This window comes from Antechinus flavipes, chromosome 4 (assembly GCF_016432865.1).
Source record: "Antechinus flavipes isolate AdamAnt ecotype Samford, QLD, Australia chromosome 4, AdamAnt_v2, whole genome shotgun sequence".
Taxonomy (NCBI): domain Eukaryota; kingdom Metazoa; phylum Chordata; class Mammalia; order Dasyuromorphia; family Dasyuridae; genus Antechinus; species Antechinus flavipes.
In genome coordinates, this window is record NC_067401.1 from 351149826 (window position 1) to 351171018 (window position 21193).

The 21193-nt window shown below is 34.2% G+C and overlaps 1 protein-coding gene across 1 annotated transcript in view; it reads right to left on the minus strand.

The window, feature by feature from the left end:
* AGPAT4 (1-acylglycerol-3-phosphate O-acyltransferase 4) overlaps positions 1–21193 on the minus strand; it is a 170646-nt gene that overhangs the window by 110330 nt on the left and 39123 nt on the right. The window contains exon 2 of the mRNA XM_051998071.1: positions 503–763. Coding sequence (XP_051854031.1) covers positions 503–680 — 178 coding nt within the window. The 5' untranslated portion in view covers positions 681–763. The remainder of the gene's footprint in view (positions 1–502; positions 764–21193) is intronic.

Consider the following 21193-nt stretch of genomic DNA (forward strand, 5'->3'; position numbering starts at 1 on the left):
TACCATACATAGACTACCCTTATTAATCTCATCTAAAAACCATGTGGATAGCAAGCTACTTGTTTCCATCAAATACTGGTTTGGTTTTGCTATACAAAGCAGAGATCTCAAAATCTCAAAGTTAATTTTCTGGATTTCAGCCCCAGAGCTCAAACAAAATTTTCACACACACATCCATATGTATATACATAAAGTGTGTACATATATACATACATTAAACCTGAACTTGTACAGTGTCTATCAAATAGCTATTTGAAATCACCATTCTGATAAAATCAACATGAAATCAAGACCAAGCCCCAAAATATTAAGACAAAGAAGCAAAAATCAGGTCTCAGACTTCTAAGCCCGAGATCTTGATCTCCTCAAGTTTAATTTAGGCTAAAAGACCATGGGAATAACATAGCAGTGTAACTATATATATAGTCTCAATACTTCCCTTAAGTTAAAGCAAACATTCAATAAGGAATAAAAAGAAACATTAAATAAATAAGTATCTTACGGCTGGAAATGCAATAGGCCAGTCTGCAGTTGATCTTCCTGAAGAGCTGTTTGTTGACTGGCCAGAGAACAAGTGTGAAGAGCTGAATAGTGTTTATTATCAGCCCGGACACAATAAATATGTAGCAAATTATCAAGTGGCACAGGAACTGAGACTTCAGAAACCCAATGAGGTCCATGGTTTTGTTTGTGTGTGTAGGAACTTCTTTAGGAGAATTTTTTCAGGGGAAAAGGAGAGCAGTCCAGGCACTCAAGAGAAAGCCTGTAAAACACAAAACCAGAATTAAATGTTAGGAAAATGTCCCTGGCTCTTTACAGACTTAATATGAATTTGTTTTTGTTCTTTAGAAAACTGCATCATTTATTTCAGTTACATTCACTTGAAACACTTTCCTAAGCAAGTATTTTAAAATATTTATGTCTAATTCATAAAAAAAAAAAAAAAAGAAAAAGAAAAAAGAAGGGGGGTCAGAATGTGGAAGTGATATCAGGGCAAGTCAACAGAAAAAGTCCTGAACTAAACATTGGAAAAGATGGATAAGGCTATCAAAATAAAAACTTTGAAATGAAGTGAGGCAGAACAAATTAATTATAACTCAACACATCATTAACAAACAAGTGGAACCATTATTGGCCAAGCTCTCTTGATACCACAGCTAGTTCCCAACTCTCATGATTTTGACATAACCTAAGGAGCTACAGTAATAAACTTAAAGTAGCAAATACCTAGCTTTGAATTCTATTTCTGACACTAACAATGTGATCACAGGCAAACCACTTAACCTCTCTGTGAAGGCATCTGTGAAATGAATATATCTTTAAGGATGTTGATTGGATCAAGTAACATATTGTGAGTAAAAAGCTATGTAATGTCAGTGATTATTATTAGTATCATCATCATCATTAACCCTAATTCTAATTTTCACTCTCACTAGACTTTGGGCAAATCCATTTAATCTTTCTGTAGTAGAGTCTGTCCTCAAGGTCACAGAATCACAGAATATGGGAACTTGAAAGGAACCCATTGGTTATCTATTTCTTTTACCTCCCCCCCCCCCTTTTTTTTTGCTGACGCAATTGGGGTTAAGTGACTTGCCAAGGGTCACACAGCTAGGAAGCGCTAAGTGTCTGAGGCCACATTTGAACTCAGGACCTACTGACTTCAGGGCTGATGCTCTATCCACTGAGCCACCTAGCTGCCCCTGTGGTTATCTACTTCAAGCTATACATGAAAGGCATCCCCACTATATCATACTGTCTTTATTTGAAAACTCATAAAGAAAATGTACTGCCTCTAGAATAAATGGATAAGAATTTTAAAAATCAGAATAAATGAGCAAAAATCTGTATGTTTATTTACATTTACACAAAATATTTGCTCTTATTTCCTCATTTTACATTTAAAGAAATAGAGACAGACTAAAGATTAAAGGACTGGATGAAAATCATGATTAATCATTCCCAGCCTTGGTTCTATGGTAATCTATCTATCAGTAAACTCCAGTAAACAAATGTGAAGGAAAAAACAAAACAAGTAACAACCTAAACTTAAAAAAAAAAAGTTTTAAAGTTAAAAGGACATAACACTAAAGAAATCAGAAGATTTTGTCAAACATCAGTTAGACAAACAAAAATCTTTCAAAGAAATAGAAAAGTAGAATCTGTTTAAACTTGTATTATATTTTTATTAGGGTATGCCAAGAGAAAAGAGGCAGGACAGAATTTATATGAGATATAACAAGAGGAAGGAAAAAGAGAATTGACAAAAGAAGGGTAAAGGAAAAAGAGAAATAAGTATGTGAGTGAAAGCAAACAGACCAAATTCCAGTCATAGATGAAGAACTAGAAGAAATCTCACAAGCCACCTAGTTCAATCCCCTGATTTAAAAACTGAGAAAATTAAGGAGGTTAATTTATTTGTCCAAAGACACATAAATGTGAAACTGAAATCCTTCTCTTCTATATCAGTAACACATATTTATTTAGCACTTTGAAGTTTATAGATTATTTTCCTTTTATCTGTGAGGCATATCACACATGATATCCCTTCTACAGATTAGGACAGAGAAGATCAGAAGTCAGATTATTTGTCCAAGTTTACACAGTGATAATCAGAGCTGGGATTGCAATCCAAATCTCCCATCTCTGCTACTTATTACCTATCTGAGCTTGGAAAATATATGTAACCTTTCTGGTACTCAATTTCATCACTTATTAAATAAGGGTTAGCCTAGATGATTTCAAAAGTTCTTCCCAACTTTAGATTTGAAGGCCAACTTGTTCCCTCCACTACACTCTGAAGATCTAAGTATTCTACCAGATGCACAGGTCTCCCTAGTCTACTTGTGGCTACTCATTCCTGCTTCTAATTATTTACTTATTTATTATCTTCTAGATTTACGAACAAAGTTAAATCCTGTAAGAGGTGGGGAAAAGGAGCCCTTAATTTCATCTTTTGTTATTATATTCAGAAAGGTATAAAAAGAACTATATATAAATGCTCACCCAAGCAAAACAGAGACCAATCCTCAATATTGATATTTTGGGAATGTGAATTAAGGTTTGTTTCACTATCTAGATTGGCCAGCTGGATAGTCTAGGACGTATCATCAAACCACAGAAAGTATTCTATGTGTGTGTATATATATGCGTGTATATACTCATATAACACACATATATGTATACATATACACATACACATACAGGTAAATAATCAATCATTCAGACAGTTTCCTTTAACCTTTCATGTAATTTTGATTACCCACACACCAGGAACACAATCCTTGGCACCTGAATCCAGGAAACAACATGGTCTGAAGATTCATCATTGGACTCCAATACAGTGAAAAACCATTCATAAACAGTCTTAACATAGACTTTTCCAGGTCTTCAAATTTTAAAGCTATTTCATTAAGCTTATAAGTGACAGTAGCAGAGCTTTTGGCTTTTAGGAGTGATTAAGATTTATTTACAATTTAAAAGCCCCTCTGATTTGCAATTGAATATTCCAAATGTCTCATCATTGTCTTTGATTACCCTTGTTTAATGGAAGTAATGGGGCCTGAATCTCCACCTTGATTTTAGGAGACTGACATTTGCCAACTATTTTGACATTTCCAGTGCTCCTCCAGTCACAGGGAAGTCATGTGATCCGTCAAGGTTATATACTATGGAAAAGCAGAGATCAACAAATTCCATTCCAAAGGGTCCTATAAGTCACTGTCACAAAAGTCACTTATTAGAGTATTTTAGAATAGAAAAGTGGATGCAGAGGCAGCAGAAATTTCAGAAGTCATCATTCTCGACTTTGAGCCCTTTCACAACCCAAAGATGTGTTACTAAGCCACAAGACTGATCTAATACAAAGAGACCCTTCATTAATGTTGCCCCACCTGCCAGTATAACAGCAATGCTGATATATCATAACCAAACATCATAGTAGTGGGGAGCACACAGTAGCTTATTTCTTTTCTTCCTCCTTCCTTCAGGATTTGTTCTCAAGATTCTCTCCAGATCATCTCTATTGATCAAAAAAAAAAAAAATTGTTTCTTCCAAAAGATCACCCAAACAGGAAAAGCGAGGGTCCAACCTAAGAAAACCGCATATATCTCTCCCATTTGATGCTTTTACACTCCAAATGTTGGCCTCCCAAGAGCATATGTCTGAATTACACGATTGATCCTAACTGCCCCTTTAAAATTATTTTATCTAACACTAATGAAGAAGGAGACTGACTGATATCTAAGTAATGAAGACAAGCGAATGCTACTCAGATGTTCAAAAGGAGGAGCTGAAAATGAATCCCTCTCAGAAAAGCAAAATGAACTCTCAGATCAAAAACATGTGGATGACACCCTCTATGTCAAACCCAAAAGATGATTCTGCACGAGTCTGTCTTTGTTCCAGAATGTCCCCTTCAATATTTTTGGTCAAATACTTGGACTGAAAACACAGAAAGTATTTTATGTGGTCTTAGAGATCTAGAAATGAATGTGATGGGCAAAGTTATACAGTCCTGTGACTATCCAGACACACTCTTTTATGATCACTATTCCCATAATTGTCTCTCTCTACTAGGATATAAATCCTTTAAGGATTCAACTCCCTATTTGCCTACCGAGTGCTTAGAATATAACTAGTACTGCTAAGTAAAATTTATATAGTGTTTTAAGGTCTACTTCACAAATGTTGTCTCCTTTTATCCTGACAGCAATCCAGGGAAGTGAGTACTATTATCATCTCAAAGTCATATGAGGAAGATGAAGTTGACAATGGTCAAGCAACTTGCCCAGAATCACATAGCCAAAAAGTATCTCAGGCATAATTTGAACTCAAGTTTTTCTGATTCCAGGTTTAAGACTCTACCCAGTAGGCAGCTCCTAGCATAGTCACTGACATAGAGTAAATAATAAATGCTTTTTCTTTCATTCAAGCTTACCAAGTTAAAGATAATATACTGGGCAGTAAAGTGTCACATTGGATAGAGTGCCATACCAGAAGTCAAGAACACACAAATTCAAATCCAGCCTTAGACACTTATTAGTGTGTGACTCCTGGCAAGTCACTGAAGCTTATTTGTCTAGATTTCTTTATCTGTAAAAGGAACTGAACAATGACAATTATGAAAATATGTAAAGAAGAATTATACATGTTTAACATATATTGGATTATTTGCCACCTAGGGAGAGGGTGAGGGAAGGAAAGGAAATAAATTTGAAACATATAAGGTTTTACAAGGGTGAATGTTGAAAATTATCTATGCGTATATTTTGAAAATAAAAAGTTTTAATAATAATAAAAAATTTTTTTAATAAAATGGGCTAGACAAGTAAATAGCAGACCACTTCAATATCTGTGTCAAGGAAATCCCAAATTGAGTCACAAAGAGTCATACACAGCTGAACAACCAAACAACAAACAACAAATAACCCTAAGAAGGACTGCTAGTAGGTTGGTTGGCAGAAAAACTCTGAAAAGACATTGATTCAATTCAATAACCATTGATTAAACATGTACTTTGTTCAGCGACACAGATACAAATACCAAATAGACTCTAAAGTGCACAAATAAGTAAAAATGTATATAAACACAAAGGAAACACAAAGCTACCATAGAAAGGAAGAACTGCTAACAAGTAGGATTAGAAAGGATCTGATCGCAGCAAGAAAAGACCCAAATTAACAAGATGAAATGTAAGAGGAATACATCAGACTCTGTGTGCCAAAGGTAGGGAATTCTACCTTCTCTAATTGTATATCTTTCCCTGTATCTAGCACATTTCTTTTGCATTTAACAAACAATAGTATTTGTGGTAAATTCAATTCCAAATAACAAAAATAAACTGCCCAAATATTTGTTAGGCAAAAACCTGGCTTATGAAAAGACCTAAAGACACAAGTTTGAGAGCTTACTATATTATCAACAATGAATTAACTAAGTTAAGTTATTTTTTTTGTCTGAATTAACTGAAATATAAAGGAGGCAACAGTTCCATTATTCTCTAGGCTGTGTAGTGGATATAGAGAGCGTGCCTTACTCATACTCAGGGAGTTCAAGTACTCCCAGAAACATTAACTAGCTCTAGTGGGAAAATCACTTAATTTCTCTATGCATCTGTAAAATGTCTATAATAATAGTACCTACCTTACCAGTATTTAGTTAGGACTAAATGAGATAAAACTATTCCGAGTGAATCTAAAATATTGTGCTTAATTTTTAAAGAGACACATCAACAAGATGTATTATAAGCAGAAGGTTTGCTTGGGATGATAAAGGGTCTGGAAACCTTATTTTAAGAGAGTCTGTCTGTTGGCCTTTAGGGTATTTTAACTGGAGAAGAATTGGCAAGGGAGAAGTGAGCAGATGGCTGTCAATGAATATTGTTTTTAAGGACTGTTATCTGGGAAAGAAATTAGAATTAAGTCTATATAGTCTTAGAGACTATAATTAGTATTAAAGATGGAAAAACATAGTAAGGCAGATTTGGGGTTCAATATAAAGAAAAAAGTTCTCAACAATAAAACTAGAATTTAACTGTGTACATACACGAGAGCTCCTGAGCTCCCACTGGCTTTTAGTCCCAGCAAGTTCTTGTTTCTAGGGCCATCACCTCTCCTTTCCAAACTTAAAAATTTAGGTTGTAGGTAAAACACAGAAATCCTTTTTGTTATACTTCTCCCTGCTCCCTGAAAGGGCTGTTTTAAGAGTTTTACTAATAATCACTAAGACAAACACATGAGAAATCATAATAACAAATTCTAAGAGAAAGAGAGCTCACAGCTGTTCTTTCAGTAAACCTTAGTCCTCCAGGAAATCAGTCCTCTATTTTTTTCCTGAGTGACTCCTCTATTTTTCTAGATCTTGTCCTGAAAATCTGTCAACCAAATTCTGCTTAAATAGTTATATGTTACATAGTTTTAAAAATGGGGTCAAAAATTTAGATGCACAAAGACACAGGAGGGAGGTGCCTTAGATCCTTCTGTGAATTCACTTCCATGGTCCTTATCCTAAGCTACAGAAGCCCTGCACTTTGATATAAGGGCCCAATTTGACAAGTCTCCTCCCCTTTACTGATGGAGGTCTAGCCATAATAATCAGAGGATGAGACAAAAATACATTTTAAAGTCATGAGCCTCATGTTATCTAATCTGCCTCCCTCATTCTACAGAGGAAGAGCTACATTCACCCTCAATCTTTTGGCCATATAGACTTGATAGGGTGCCCTCAATTTAAAAAAAAAATTTCCATTCTGTGCTTCTGAAAATTTGTCCCCCTCTTTGCTTCTCCAAGCTTCAGGCTGCAAGACAATTATAACTAATTTCTTTACCTTTTTGGAATTATTAATTTTTTTTGGCTACACAGTAGGGTTAAGTGACTTGCCCAGGGTCACAGAGCTAGGAAGATGTGAACTCGGAGTCCTTCTGACTCCAGGGCCGGTATTCTATTCACTTTGCTATCTAGCTGCCAACTCATGGCTAAACCATATCTACTAGTTGTTTGTTAACAATTGGTCCTGCTTTTAGTAATAAAATCGGTTTCTTTCAGTTAAATTTTCGATCTTAAATTAGTACTTTTTCTCCTCTCTGGAAGACATGAGGCTATAAAACTTCTTAGTCCACCTAGGCTACCCAGATTGCTTTTTTCTCTAAGACTGGTATCACCAAATTTTCTCACTCGATTCCCCATTCCACTAACTCTAAATTTTTCTTCTAATCCAATCTCTTATAATGTATCTCCCACAAAATACTCAGATTTCCTTAATTTCCAAGTTCTTTAGTGCTCTGATAATGAAAATATTCTGGGATAAATAACTATCAATATTTCACCCATTTTTCTTACTTTCAGATTACTCAGGTCCCCTCCCTAGGGAGAGGGAAAATTTGCTAGACTCCAAGTTTCATAATTTTTTTAAAAAAGTATTTAATTGACCAAATAATATTATAGACTATACATTTTCCTTAATCAGGGACAAAGGCACTAACAAGTATTCTATGGAAACTTGTAGTACCTATACAGAAAATGTTCATAAAGAGACTAAATGATTATCTCAGAATTATTGTAAACAGGAATCCTCTTTAGGTAGAGGACTGGGATAAATGACCTCCATTCCAAGGTGCTTTTCAATTCACTAATTGCAGATCTTTTTTAAATACCAGCTAATAGCACCATCTCCTGCCCTTCTGACTTCTTGAATCATTGTTTGGCTGCCAGGATTCCTCCCTACTCCCTACCCTGACCTCCCCAGAAGAGGTCCTGAGCTGGATCTGATAAACTTTAGAAATAATTCTGTCTACTGTCTGCATTGTAAAATCTATCATAACATTCTCATTAGAAAATTAACTGTCTTGAAAAGCAGCACATTCATGAAAGATTTACATAGAGCTCAAGAGCTAAGGTTCAAATATTGCTGATATAAAACAATTAGCATTACTACAGGCAGAAATATTTTTAAAAACCCTTAGACAGAAAGAATGGGCAAAGAGGTTCATAAAATGAAGTCTTTAAATAGTAACAGCATTAGGAAGCTGTTACTGTAATGCTCTTATGAGGCAAAAATGGCTTGTCTGAATAGGTGGTTCAGATGACAAAGAAAAGGGAGAAATAATTTTAGTCATACTTTTCCCACCTTACCTGCACCAGCTTTCCTGACTTTCTTCAAGACTCGGCTCAAATCTCAGCTCACCATGCAAGAGGTATTTCCCATACTCATTCACTGCTATACTCATTTCTAATACCTTCAATTGGATATTGCTTTCCCTTTATACTCAAGCATTGTGGGCCTGTTTTATTTAGCATAAGCTCCTTAAGAGACAAATTGGTTTTGTCTTTCTTTGTATCCTCAGGACTTAGCACAGTGCCCAACTAGCAGGTTTCTTCATCATGATTAAAACAAGATGGCTTAAATAATTATATTTAAACCTTAAAGATTAAAGTCTTAAATATAAAATATAGGTTCCAAAAAAAAAAAAAAAATACCAGCAATGCAAGTACAGAATAGAGAAATCACAAACAGGCATTTTGTTAAAAAAAACAAAAACAAAAACAAAAAAACTTCAAGATTTGGTTATACTTTTACTAAACTCATACCCAATGTAAGAAAAGTGCAAGGAAGCAATCAAAAGAAGTTTAGTCCAGGTCGACATACCTGGATCTGTGTTTATTCCTGGATTACATTTTAGGAAGGATATAGGCAAACTGGAGTCATATCTGAAGAAAAGTATTCAGGATTGTTACAAGTTTTTAAACCAGCAGTTTACAAACTTTTTGGTCTCCAAACCTCTCTACACTCCCCAAAATCACAAGGACTCCAAAGAACTTTTTTGTTAACATGGATTATTTCTATCAATATTTACCCAATTAGAAACTGAAAAATAAATTTTAAAAAATATTTATTAGTTCAATAAAATGACAATAAGGCTATTATACATTATCAATTTTTAATGAAAAGTTTTTTCCCCAAAACAAAATTGATTTAGTAAGAAGAATTGGAGAAGTGTTTTATACATTTTTAAAAATTTCTTTAATATCTAACTTAGCAGGAGATTGTCATGTCTACTGCATTCATTCTATGCCATATGTTGTTCTGGTTGGAATATAGGAAAAGAAAAATCAATCCTCACATAAATATATAGGAAAGGAACATTTTTAAAATAATCAACTAATGTATTATTATGAAAGTAGTATAAACTTCAAGGATCTCATTTTTTTTAACTGAGGCAATTAGGGTTAAGTGACTTGCCCAGGATCACACAGCTAGTTAGTGTTTAGTGTCTGAGACCAGATTTGAACTCTGGTCCTCCTGGCTTAAGGGCTGGTGCTCTTGCTGCCCCTCCAGGGACCTCTTTAAAAAAAAAAAAAGGGACCTCAAAGAGTTTGCAGATGGTACTTGAAAACTACTGTTGTAAAACGTGTTGTGGAAGAGTAAGTTGAATAGGAGAATGGTGAATTTCAGAGGATATTCAGGAGAGGATAAGAGGGTACTTGGGGGTATGGAGAGATGTCAGAAACAACAGATGCAAAGTTAATACACTGAAATCATAGCATGCACACACCCCAAGTTTAATAAGATATTAAGTGTAATTAAGGTAAGCATAAAGCTGGGGAGCTGCTAAGAATAGTTCTGAAATATAGAACTAGACTAGCAGGAGGACACTGAATGTAAGGTACAGTATGCTGTTTAAATAAGAAGTGACAGTCATGGTGGCATTATTATGAAAAGAAATGACATTGATATTCCTCAGAAAAGAAAATTAGCCTAACAATTTTCACTGGAGCTTTTATTTCGCAACAAAATCAATCCTGGATATAATCTCTCCCTTTTTATCAACTCCCTTCAGTCCTGAATCCTCCCCTTTTTAACAACGAAAAATAATTTAGCAAAACAAAGCTAAACATTGAAATCTGTCAGTGTGTCATTCACAATCTTAATTCTCCAGGAGCTCAAATGTCTGTCTCCTTCCTAAGGAAGGAATTCATTCCTTAGTTGAATTGTGATACTAGTTGAAACATTCATTTCTCTAGGAATTCTTCTCCCATAAAGCATCAAAAAGGATGGTGTGAAATGGAGAAGGGATTTTTTATTCATACCAGGATTCTCTCAGTAGAAAAATAGGAATTCTAAGTTCAAATCTTGGCTCTACTATTAATGATGTGATTGATTACCTATACCCTCTCTGGGCTACTCTATGCTCATTATAAATAAAGTATCAAAGGGGTATAAATTAGGAACTAGAAAGGACTCTCAGGCTATCGAGTCCCTCTCATTTTTAAAATGAGCAATTAAATTACTTGTCCAGGATCACATAACTACTACATGTTGTTTGGAGGAATTTGAACTTGGGTCCAAATTCAGTATCCTAGTAGTTATAGCCTGCTCCTTCCTCATTTCTGGGATCCCTTGATAGCTCTAACATTCTAGGAGTTTATGAAAGACAATACCACATTCTTACTCAGCAAAATTATTTTTAAAACAAAAATTAACTCTTTTCTTTATATTTTAGCCCCAAATTGTAAGAATAGTGTGGCTTAAGCATACAGCTTCCTGCTTGGGGTACTCAAAGATAACTTTGAGCTGACCAAATGTTGCCTAAAAATACTAATAAGGAGAAGGAGGAAGAACAAATATTTATAGAATGCCTACTATGTATCAAGCACTCAACTAAGACTTTTTATAAATATTTCATTTGATCCTCAAGACAAGCCTGTTGCTGCTATGCTCATTTTACATTATAGAAATCCAAGGTAAACAAGTTAAGTAACTTATCAAGTTCATAAAAGTGTTAAGTATTTGAGATCAGTTTCCCTTTTCCATTATTATCAAATTCAATAGTATAATCTCAAAGAACTGGAGAGGTTTTCTTATAAGTCATTATTTCCTCTCAGCTACATAGAGCCAGGGACTAATCCTTCTACAATTAAATCCAACATCAATGGAAGTCAACACAATGCACCCACTAGGTTTAATAAATAGGATGTCAATGTTCTAATTTTAGGGGACACAAATCCCTGGTTCTTCTTTAGGTTGAATTAATATAGGTCAAGGTTTACAACAGATCAGTAACTTAACTTCTGGGCTCATAAAATTACTCATTTGGCCCCGTTCTCAATTCAGCCAGCCAAAAAAAATTTTTTTTAATTACTAAGAATGAAAAGTGGCAGCTATTTGAATTTAACAATTCCAATCAACAAATACTTATTTGTTGGTCCTACCAAGTGAACTCCTCCCCCCCCCCCCCCCACAAAAAAATAACACCACTATATTTAGGCCAAATACAATGAAAGAAATAAAGAAGATATATTATTTGCCTTTTAAAAAAAAAAAAGCTTAAATCAAATTTAGGAGATTAAAACTAGTAGAATGATCCCTAAATTAGGTATTCGAGTCAACAAACTCTTAAGTTCTTACTATGTGCCAGATACTGTGTTAAGTGTTGGGGATTTAAAAAAAAAAAAAGGCAAAAATAGACCTGGCTCTGGCTCTCAAGAAACTCATGACTTCATGGAGAAGAGAATATGGTAAACCACTATATTCAAACAAGGTATAGACTAGATATATGGGATATAATCAAGACAGAGAAGGTACTAGAAAAAAAGAGCCTGGGAAATACTTCTTGAACAAGGTAGGACTTTAGCTCAGATCTAAAGGAAAACAGAAAAACCAGGAAGCAGAGATGAAAAAAGAATGTGAAAAGCAGAATATATAAATACAGTAAAAGAAATAATTATAATAATGGTTCACATTACCTAATATGCTGAGTAAATTTAGGACAAGTTCTATAATATTTCCTTGGAAGCAAGATTGTTTCATTTCTGTCTTTGTATCCATAGCACCTGGCACACAGCAGATACTTAATAAATGCTTATTTATTGATAGCTCTTTGTAAGATTTGAGAACTCTCATCAGCACAAGGGCCAATTATAATTCCAAAAGACCATTGACAAAGTAGGCTACCCATATGACAAGGTGGGTATTCAGGATGTAGCATGAAATTTTTGGAGATCTGGCTAAAGTATGAATGTTTTATTCAATTATGAAACTTGTTACAAAGCCAGGAGGGAGGTAGAAGAGAAAATGTATTTTAGTTCACTGAAAAAAATTTTTTATTAATGTAACATTTTAGAATTTGCAAAGGACTTTATTATATCATTTGATCCTCAAGGCACAAGGCTTGTGAGGAAACAGAGACTCAACTAGATTAAGTGTTTTTCTTAGATTCACACAGCTAGTTAGATCTGTTGATGCAAAACCAAAATTCCATGACAACTTCAGCACTCAATCTAAACCAACTCTACAAATGGAGAAGTCACAACTGGTTAGAAAGAGAAGAAAATCTATCTTAAAATGGGTCTTGAAAGGCAGACTTAGAAGGTGGAAAATTCCAGACAGAATGAAGAGCTAAGTAAAATTAATATCAAAGAGCTAAGTAAAATTACTTCAAAGTCATGTTGAATTAATACCTGAAACAAGCAATAGAAAGACTCTCTGGATTGAAAAATCTTTGGAATCAAAATTACTTAATTAAAAATCATTATTATTTAATGGTTTTGCAGAAGCCTATGCAAAATTAACCTGTTTTAAAATTTTATAACACAGTCATATTGGTCTGATATCATCTCAGCACAGTACATTCTGTCTGCTAAAACAAACTAAACTCAGAAAATGGCCATAAATCAAACTCAACCTCTTCATTATCTTCTATAATAAATAACTCTAGTTCCCTTTGTAAGTCTAATTTCCAGAATAATAAGAGACTTAAATCTATAAAGAACTGAGATTTCTAGTTCACATATAAAAGATGGGTTGATGAGTGAGTAAAGTTAATTGCATAATGCTTTCTTCACTCTCCCAGGGAATCAGACTTATCATTTACCTAATTTCTTCACTTAGGACAAAAAGCAGTAAGTTCAAGATCAATCAACTTGGTGTTTTCTAAAGTTCCCTCTAGATTTATATTTTATGATTCCCTAAATCTAGGGTATTTACATTTAATGGTGTGTAGGTTTTCACAGACAAGAATTCTATATGTATTCTATACATACATAAGAAGAAACAGACAATTAGAAGAAGCTACACTTTCAACTACCAATAGTTTATGTGCCAATTTCAAGATAACAGTAGATGAAATGTATTTTCAAAGTTGTATTTTTTGATAAAATGTTATGCTGTAAAAAAAAAAAAGTTGCCAATAATTGTATTATCAAGTTACAAAGAAAAAGGAAAAGAATCATGAATACGGAACTTAGAAATGGGAAAAATGATCTATCAAATGAAGAGGTAAATCTTTATAAGTTATAGTACTTGATGTACAACCCCTGAACAAAGCTTCAATATTAAAGCTTTCAATGAAGATTCTCCAATTAACTTTAAAATCCTTTTAATCACATTACTCAATTGGACCATAAAATGAATGGGATTTGGCCAAATCTAAGAATCCAGTGGTCATGGAGTCAAACATCAGCATACAATAATGACATTTACCAGAATTATGTGATAATGCATTAAATAACCACTTATAATAATTCCCTACTGAAAGAAAAGGTTTAGATAGGCATGTAAGATTCATTTATTGAAGTGATTTAAGAAAAAAGATTGCTCTCTTATGACAAATACACACTAAAAAGCTGCTTAGTAGCATGGTATTATGGTTCAGTCAATCAAACTGATTAATTAATTAATTTTATTTTTAAGTTTATTTTTATATTTATTTTAATCAATTAAAAAGCTGAATGTATAGAATTTTTTTAAGCATCATAAAAATGACAAACTGGTTGGATATACATAGAATAGAAAGAATTCCTAAGATAGATAGAGTTGTCTCTAGGATACAGATAATCTCCTGCCTAAGTAATTTAGAACTGTAAGACTGGAGCTATTATTGACTTGGTATAATGAATAGACAAGACAACAAAGAAATATATCACCAATTTATGGTAAACAGAAAATATATGGGATGCAGTACCTTTTGGCTTTTTCTTTATTCAGCACAGTACCTAAATATGACAGTTGGAAGTAGCATCAGGAAGGCCTGGATTCAAATCCTGCCTTTATCACTTATTAGAGCTTATGATCATGAGGAAATCACTTAACTTTTCCAAACTTGTTTCCCTGTCTATAAATTGGCACGTAGTACCAACTTTACAAGGATGCTTAGAGAGTCCAGTGACATAAGGTTACAAAGTGTTGTGCAAAGTTTAAAGCCCTATAAAAAGTCAGCTATCTTAAAAGAACATTCTTATTGACTGATGTTGTTTTCAGTGAATATCTTTAAACCCACTTTCCCTGTGCAAATACTATCTGTACATTAGCAGAGGTAAGATGATCAGAAGGGGCAGAGAGCATAATGTGATCTGCTTATAGCCACAGACCTCTTGTAGACCTAATCCAAGGGGATCCAAGCATTAATTGGTTAATGCTATCAAAGCCCAGTATATAGGATTCAGATCACAAGAGCTATACACTATTTTTTTTTCAGTTAAGATAATAGGGGACAGCTAGGTGGTGCAGTGGATAAAGCATCAGCCCTGAAGTCAGGAGGACCTAAGTTCAAATCTGACCTCAGACACTTAATACTTCCTAGCTGTGTGACCCTGAACAAGTCTCTTAACCCCAACTACCTTAGCAAAAAGGTAATAGACATTTTCATAGTGCCTTAAGATTTGCAGAACACTTTACCTAGCTTAGTTTACTGGATCATGCTGATAATTCTTGAGGCCCTTCCTGGAATTATTCCCATTTTATAGCAAATACGTTCAGACATATTAAGTGATCTGGCCAGAGTCACATAGCTAATAAGTTCAGTGCAGGAGGTAGGATCTAAATTTACTTCTACCTGGCTCCAGATCTAGCAATTTACCCACCAAGTCACAAAGCCTCTAGAATAATCATTTTAGCAATATTAAGTAAATTTTGTTACGGTGGGAATAGTTTTCATTTTTGCTGTGTACTCCCAAGAATTTGGCACACAGAAGAGTCTTAACATTTGCTTTATTGAATGTATTTCTTTTACTAACCCAGAGAGCTTAAAGTGATATGTTTTTCTATTCTCTTTTTAGAAGTTATTAATGACAACATGTGAGTCATTAAAAAAAAATGACTGACAGAACACTGTTTTAGATTAAGGGGCATAGGTATAGGTAATTTAAGGGACTAAATGGCCTTGAAAAAAAGTGTCTTGAGAGTATGGCCTGATTTTATTTTTTTGATTTTGATAACTCTCAAGCATCAATGTCTTTGTTTTGGCACATAAAAAGAATTTAAGTATTTATTGAATGGATAAAGATAGAACAAATATGTAATCTTGGCTTCATAAGCTCTGTCCAATTAAACTACCAGTAATATACAATTGGGCCAAACTACTGGATTTGGAACATTTTCAAATATAACGTTCTCTTCTTTTCTCATCTCCCAGAATGTTTAGAAGTAGTTTGGGAGAGATAACAGCCACTGTCCATACACATTTCTGGTAAGCCATGTGGGGGAGGGAGGAAAATAGGGCGTGATAGTTTTAAATTTTTATTTCTATGACTTCCATAAAGCAATGCCAAATGAACTTAGACACTCTCACTACCTTGATTCATGTATAATGGGCCTGCAGAGAGACTTACTAGAAAACAAAATGCACTTAAATGCTTTCCTAACATGAATCATTTATTGAAGAAAAGACTGTTAGCTGCGAATTGCCCCCAAAATAAGTTTTACTTAAAAGCTATTTGTTTCTAGACAACTGAAAACTCAGATGCGGAGTATGTTCCCATGTGAAGAACCACTGGGGCATACAGTTCAACCCAAGCCAATGAGCATTTATCAAGTACCTACCATGTGCAAAGCTCTATCCTAGGTACCAAGAGAAAATCAGAAACTATTCCTAGAATATGAATATTTTCACACTATCCCATGTTTCCTTCTTCCTTCCTCTGGCATTTTCCCCTTCTTCTTTCTTTTGTGTATGTGTATGTGTGCTGATTTGTTTTGTTTTTATTTTGGGGGGTAATTTTTTAAAAACTTAAACATAAAATGAAAAAAGAAAAAAAAAAGCCATGTCCACAGCAGACAATAAGAGAGGATTCAATATATAAAACAATAAATTTCTATTTCAAGAAAACTGATATAATTCATATTACACATTGTTTTCAAAGCAACCAAGCTAATCTTTGCTTCCTTGTGGGTTTTTGGTTGTCTGCTGTACATTTTTTTTTTTACTTTACTTAGCCCCCCTCCTCTCACTAGCTAAAGAAGTTTATAATTAGGTATGAATATGTATGCATCAACATATATACACCCATAAACATGTATGTTTATTTCCTCCTATCATTACTATCTCTGAAAGTGGATAGCATCTTCCTTCATAAGTCCAAGTATTTCTATGTTTTCCTAACTCTAAAGGCCTCGTTTCTAAAGTACATAGAGAATTGACTCAAATTTATAAGAATACAAGCCATTTTCCAATTGATAAATGGTCAAAAGATATGAACAGACAATTTTCAGATTAATTAAATTAAGCCATTTCTAGTCATATAAAAAAATGCTCTAAATCACTATTGATTAGAGAAATGCAAATTAAGACAGCCTGAGGTATCACTTCACACTTCTCAAATTGACTAAAATGACAGGAAAAGATAATGATAAATGTTGCTGGGGATGTGGAAAAACTAGGACATTAACACATTGTTAGTGAAGTTGTGAATTGATCCTATTATGAAGAGCAATTTGGAACTATGCCCAAAGGGCTATCAAACTGTGCATACCCTTTGATCCAGTGCTGGAATACAGATCCAGTAGAAACAAAGAGATTTAAAAAAAAAAAAAGGAAAAGGATCCACCTGTGCAAAAATGTTTATAAGACTTTTTGTAGTGACAAGGAACTGGAAACTAAATAGCTGCAGATCAGTTGGGAAATGGATGACTAAGTATCTTATATGAATGTTATGGAATATTATTGTTCTATAAGAAATGATCAGCTGGCTGATTTCAGAAAAGCCTGGAGAGACTTAAGTGAACTGATGCTAAATGAAGTGAGTAGAAACAAAGGAACATATATACATATATACAGCAATAAGATTATGTGATGATCAACTGTGATGGATTTAGCTCTTTTCAACAATGAAGTGATTCAAGCTAATTTCAATAAACCTGTGATGGAGAGAGCCAATTGCATCCAAAGAGAGGATTATGAAGACTGAATGGATCACAACACAGTATTTTTGCCTTTGTTGTCATCTGCTTGCTTGTTTTTTTTTTCCCCCTTTCTCATTTTTCCCCATTTCGATTCTATTTTTCGTGTGCAGAATGATAAATGTGGAAACATGTTTAGAAGAACTGCACATGTTTAACCCACATTGGATTACTTGCTATCCAGGGAAGGGGGAAGGGAAAGAGGGACAAAGAAAAATTTGGAATACAAGATTTTGCAAGGGTGAATATTGAAAATTATCTTCCTATGAATGTTGAAAATTATATATTTTGAAAATAAGCCATCATTAAAAAAAAAAAAACAATTAGTTCATCATTTCTTTTTTTTTTTTTAATGCTGTTAAGATTTATTTTACATTTTTGCAAGAACGGGTGTTTTGGTTAATAACTACATCTTGGAAAGTCCAAAGGCAGCATTTTATTTCCTATTCTGAAACACAAGAATGTTTCAATTTTCCATTAATTAAACATTACAGAAGTTACAGGATATGAATTTCCATCCCTCATTACATAGCCAGTCCCTGCCCCAAAGGAGCTTACATTCTAGAAGAGGGAAATTAACAGAGGAGGGCTAAGGGCAAAGAATGAAAGATTCTTTTCAAATCTCAGGCTACCACCCCTAATTACAAAGTCAGTCCTTGCCCACAAAGAGTTTATTCTATTGGGGGAAGATAAACTCCACTTTGATTATTCTTTTAAAAAAAAAAGAATGAATGAAAAAACCTTTTAATTTTCAAAATATATGCATGGATAATTTTCAACATTCACCCTTGCAAAACCTTGTATTTCAAATTTTTTCCCTTCCTTCCCCCAGCCCCTTCCCCTAGATGGCAAGTAATCTAATATATGTTAAACATGGGCGACTGTTCTATACATATTTACACAATTGTCATGCTATCCAAGAAAAATCAGATCAAAAAGGGAAAAAAAAAAGAGAAAGAAAATAAAATGCAAGCAAACAACAAAAAGAGTGAAAATATTATGTTGTGATCTACACTCAGATCCCATGGTTCTCTTCTCTGGATGCAGATGGTTCTCTTCATCACACCACCATTAGAACCGGCCCAAATCATCTCATTGTTGAAAAGAGCCATGTCCATCAGAATTGATCATTATATAATCTTACTTTTGCTATGGACAATGATCTCCTAGTTCTGCTCACTTCACTTAGTATCAGTTCATGTAAGTCACTCCAGGTATCTCTGAAATCATCCTGCTGATTGTTTCTTACAGAACAGTAATATTCCAAAATGTACATATACTATAACTTATTCAGCCATTCTCCAATTAATGGGCATATATTCAGTTTCCAACTTCTTGACACCACAAAAAGGGCACATTTTTGCCCAAATTGGTCCCTTTTTTTTCCTTTTTGATCTCTTTGGGATACAAACCCAGTAGAAACACTGCTGGACCAAAGAGTATGCACAATTTGATAGCCCTTTAGGCATAGTTCCAAATTGTGCTCCAGTTGATTATTCTTTAATGTCACTGTGGGTTTCAATTTTCTAATTTGTTTCATTTCTCCAATTTAATTTTCATAACTGTGGAAACCAAATAAATGCCCATCCATTTCTCACAATTTCCCCCCTTTTTTTCTTTTTTAATAATTTGGTTTCCACATCCTATTCTACCCCTCAAATTTGGCTAATTTTTTTATATCTCACTTCTTAAAAGTCTATTAACCTTTGCACAGATCTTCTTCTACAGAATGGATAATTAATTCCTGAATTCTCTGCTAATTCTTTTGACAGGGCTATACTAGTGATGAAATGACTTCCAATTATAACATGCTTTCTCCTTTTGGCCAATAACCATTCTAGAGTCATTCTATTTTCCAAAGCCATTCTGCTAGTGGTGTCTAACTGTTGTGTCCTACTTTCTAGAGCCCCCAGTTGGGGTGATTAAAATATTGAGTCCTGCTTTCTAGAGCCCCCAACTTGGGATGACAAAATATACCTTTGCTTTCTAGAGCCCTTACACTGGGTGGTTAAAATATCCTGCTTTCTAAAGCCCCCAAGCTCTGGTGACAAAACATACCATTTCTTTCTAGAGTCCCCACATTGGAGTGATTAAAATATACCTTCCTAGAGGAAAAGTGATGAGACAGGACTTCCAAGGAGGTGAGAAAATGGAGTCTTTATTTCAAGGACTTTCCCCTTTATATAATGTAATAAAAACAACACTGATCACATGGGACCACATAAACAACTTGCTATGTGGTTTGTCACCTGCTATCATTCTGCTTCAATCTCAACACAGGTTGTCACCACCCCCTGACTTCTTAGGAAAGCCTCTTGAGAGCCGTTAGGGGAGACAGGGAGCGGAACCAGACATTATCAGCAGGTTGCCTCTGGGCTGAAGGGTCTTATACCTTACCCAAAGTTTTCCCACTGACTGTGATCCTTTACATCTAACCACTCTGCTATTCCCTTCACTAGCTGGCTGGTATGATTTATCCAATCTAACCCTAACCCTAACCCTAACCCTAAATGCCTCCCGACTCTAACCCTAACCCTAAATGACCCAAATCCAGAACTAAATTCCGAGGCTTGAATTTGTCAGTTACTATCCTTGACTTAATTCTTCCTCATTCAGTCTTTCTTTATGGAATGCCAAAGTAAAAGGAATTGGATTAGTGCACAGATACCTACATATTTCCCATGCAAAGTAGGTTTGAGAGTGCTGCCTCCATAATACCACCAAAAGTTTGCTTGGGGTATGCTCATCCCTGAGAAATTGCCAAAGCTACCTTCAGTTCCATTCCAGACTATTGTCCCTACATTTTGGAATCTTTCATCCAGCTATGAGAGGCAAATTGATTGATCTCTAGCAGCTCATCATTTCCTACAGCACAGCAATATTCTATTCAACTCTAACACATACTAATTGAAAGAATGTCTATGAATGTTTTTCCCTCTGATTTTCTATATTCCTTCTTTTCTTGGTTACAGTGGCTTTATTTATACAAAAAATTTAATTTAAAATAATTTAAATTATCCTTTTTACATTTCAACAATATTCTTTTCCTTATACTACAGTTTAAGATCTGATTCTGCAAATATACTTACTTTACATCATTTTTTCCTTTGGTTTCTTTAAAGTTCCTGACCTTTTGTTCTTCCAAATGAACTTTGTTATTGATTTTTTCTACTTCGGTAAAATTTTTTTTTAGTAATTTTATTAGGAAAATACTGAATAAATAGATTAGTTAGGTAAATGTATCATTTTAGCAATTATATTGGCTAATTTGTCTACTCATGAACAATATTAATTTTAATTATTTAAATCTGAATTTATTTATATAAAAAGTATTTTATGTTTGTGTCCATATAGTTCCTATGTCTGTTTTTTGCAGATCTAAACTTAGGATACTTTATACTGTCTGGGTATTTTAAATGGAATAAACAATATTGAATAATATAACTATTTATTTTTCACTTTTGATCAAATCTAACTTTTTCTGAGATCATGATTGGTTTATCTGCTTCTTTTTTACATAC